We start from the raw sequence: 1,772 nt of genomic DNA, 5'->3' as shown, positions 1-1,772 counted from the left end.
GGGGGCAGCGGGGGGTTTAGGGGTGGACAGGGGGATCCCAGGGTTTCGGGGGAGGGTTGTGAGGAAAGGGGGGGTGGTCCCAGGGATTTCAGAGGGGGTGGGCACAGGGTTTGGAGGGGGGGAATACAGGGCATGGTGGGTGGGGTCCCAGGAGTTGGGGTGCAGGGCATGGGGGGTCCTGGCGATTCGAGGTGGGGGATCAGGGTCCAGGGCACAGGGAGGGGCTCGGTGGGTGGATTACAACCCCCCCCTCCCCCCGTGTGTTCCAGGCCTGCACCTGGAGAACTTCGTGAGCGAGGACCTGGGGAACACGAGCCTGCGGGTGCTGCGGGGACAGGTGCTGGTGGAGCTGGTGGAGCAGCAGCAGAACCACTCGCTCAAGGAGGGCCAGGGGATGCAGGTGAGGCTCAGGGGGGGACCCCAGGGGATTTGGGGGTGCCCGGGGGTGCTGACACCCCCCAGGGGATTTGGGGGTGCCCGGGGGTGCTGACACCCCCCACTCCCCCCCAGCTGCCAGCAGGGCAGTACCACAAGGTGCACACGGTGTCCCCGGAGCCCTCGTGTTACATGTACCTGTACGTCAACACCACGGCCCTGCAGCTGGAGCAGAACCTGACGCGGCTGCGGGACCTGCGGGACCGCGTGCGCAACGGCACCGGTGAGGGACCCCCGCCTGGGCACCCACCCCTGGGATCCCCCAGCCTGGGCACCCACCCCGGGACCCCCCAGCCTGGGCACCCACCCCTGGGACCCCCTCGGCCTGGGCACTCACCCTTGGGATCCCCCGGCCTGGGCATGTCACCCCTGGGGACCCCAAAGTCCCTGATACCTCCCCATGGGAATCCCCAAACCCCCAGCATCTCACCCCCTAGGGGGCACTCAGGGTGTGGAGATCACAGGAACCCCCCAGTCCCTGGCACTGCTGAGCAATGGGGAGACACACAATGCATACCCCCCCCCAATCCCTGTTAGTTCACTCCGTGGGGTCACAGGGACCCCAAAAACCCCATATCCTCCCATGCTGGGTAGCACCAGGGGCATGGGGACCCCAAAATCCCTGTCACCTCACCCCCATGGTGGGCACCCAGACGTGGGGGGGGACTGTGGGGACCCCAAAAGCTCCATTCCCTCAAAAGCTCCATCAGCCCCTGCTGAGCTGAGGGAGATCATGGAGGGCCTCCATTCCCTATCACTGGGGTGTGGGGGACCACATGGCCCCCCAAATTCCTATCATCTCATCCCCTGGTGAGCATTGGGGTGGTGGGATCATAGAGACCCCCAATCCCTGTCCGTGGGGGGGGGGGGGGGATCATGGCAACCCTCCAGATTCCATCACCAGGCTGGGGAGGATCACAGGGACCCCCAAAATCCCTGTCAGTGGGCTGGGGCATCATGGGGACCCCCAATCCCTGTCACTGGGGATGGGAGATCATGGCACCCCCCCTTCCCTGCCACTGGGCCAGGGGGATTATGGAATCCCCCAAATCCCTGTCAGCGGGCTGGGGGAACACAGGAACCCCAAAATCACCTCACTCCCCCTCCCCACCCAGAGCAGTCCCCACTGCCCCCCGAGCTGCGGCCCATCCTGGGGGAGCCGCTGCCCGCGGGGGCCCCGCTGGACCCGCTGGTGTCTCTGTTCCTGCGGCGGGAGCAGCGGGAGCAGCGGCGGGAGCGGGAATCCAGCCCGGCCCAGCGGCTGCGGCGCTTCCTCCGCAGGAAGTTCTTCCTCTTCCGCCGCAGGTGAGCCCCCGAAGCGCCCCCTTCACCCCCCT

General features: G+C 67.3%; 1 protein-coding gene across 1 annotated transcript; it reads left to right on the top strand.

Annotated features, from left to right (window-relative positions):
- The first annotated feature begins 144 nt into the window (after window positions 1–144).
- Window positions 145–1,744, top strand: GGCX (gamma-glutamyl carboxylase). The gene is made up of 3 exons (XM_027910281.1): window positions 145–400; window positions 511–658; window positions 1,551–1,744. The coding sequence occupies exons 1-3, from the start codon at window positions 395–397 to the stop codon at window positions 1,742–1,744; spliced, it is 348 nt and encodes a 115-aa protein (XP_027766082.1). The 5' UTR covers window positions 145–394.
- Window positions 1,745–1,772: the final 28 nt, after the last annotated feature.

The sequence above is a fragment of the Empidonax traillii genome, unplaced genomic scaffold, assembly GCF_003031625.1.
Source record: "Empidonax traillii isolate 1590-97213 ecotype Southwest subspecies unplaced genomic scaffold, ASM303162v1 scaffold3090:size19730, whole genome shotgun sequence".
Taxonomy (NCBI): Eukaryota; Metazoa; Chordata; class Aves; order Passeriformes; family Tyrannidae; genus Empidonax; species Empidonax traillii.
The sequence above is the reverse complement of the archived record's forward strand: the minus strand, read 5'-3'. Positions and strand labels throughout refer to the sequence as shown.

Excerpts from the sequence above, each read along its gene's own strand:
- GGCX (XM_027910281.1), top strand. Across the intron at positions 659-1,550 it reads CCGCGTGCGCAACGGCACCG|AGCAGTCCCCACTGCCCCCC; the intron begins GTGAGGGACCCC and ends CTCCCCACCCAG.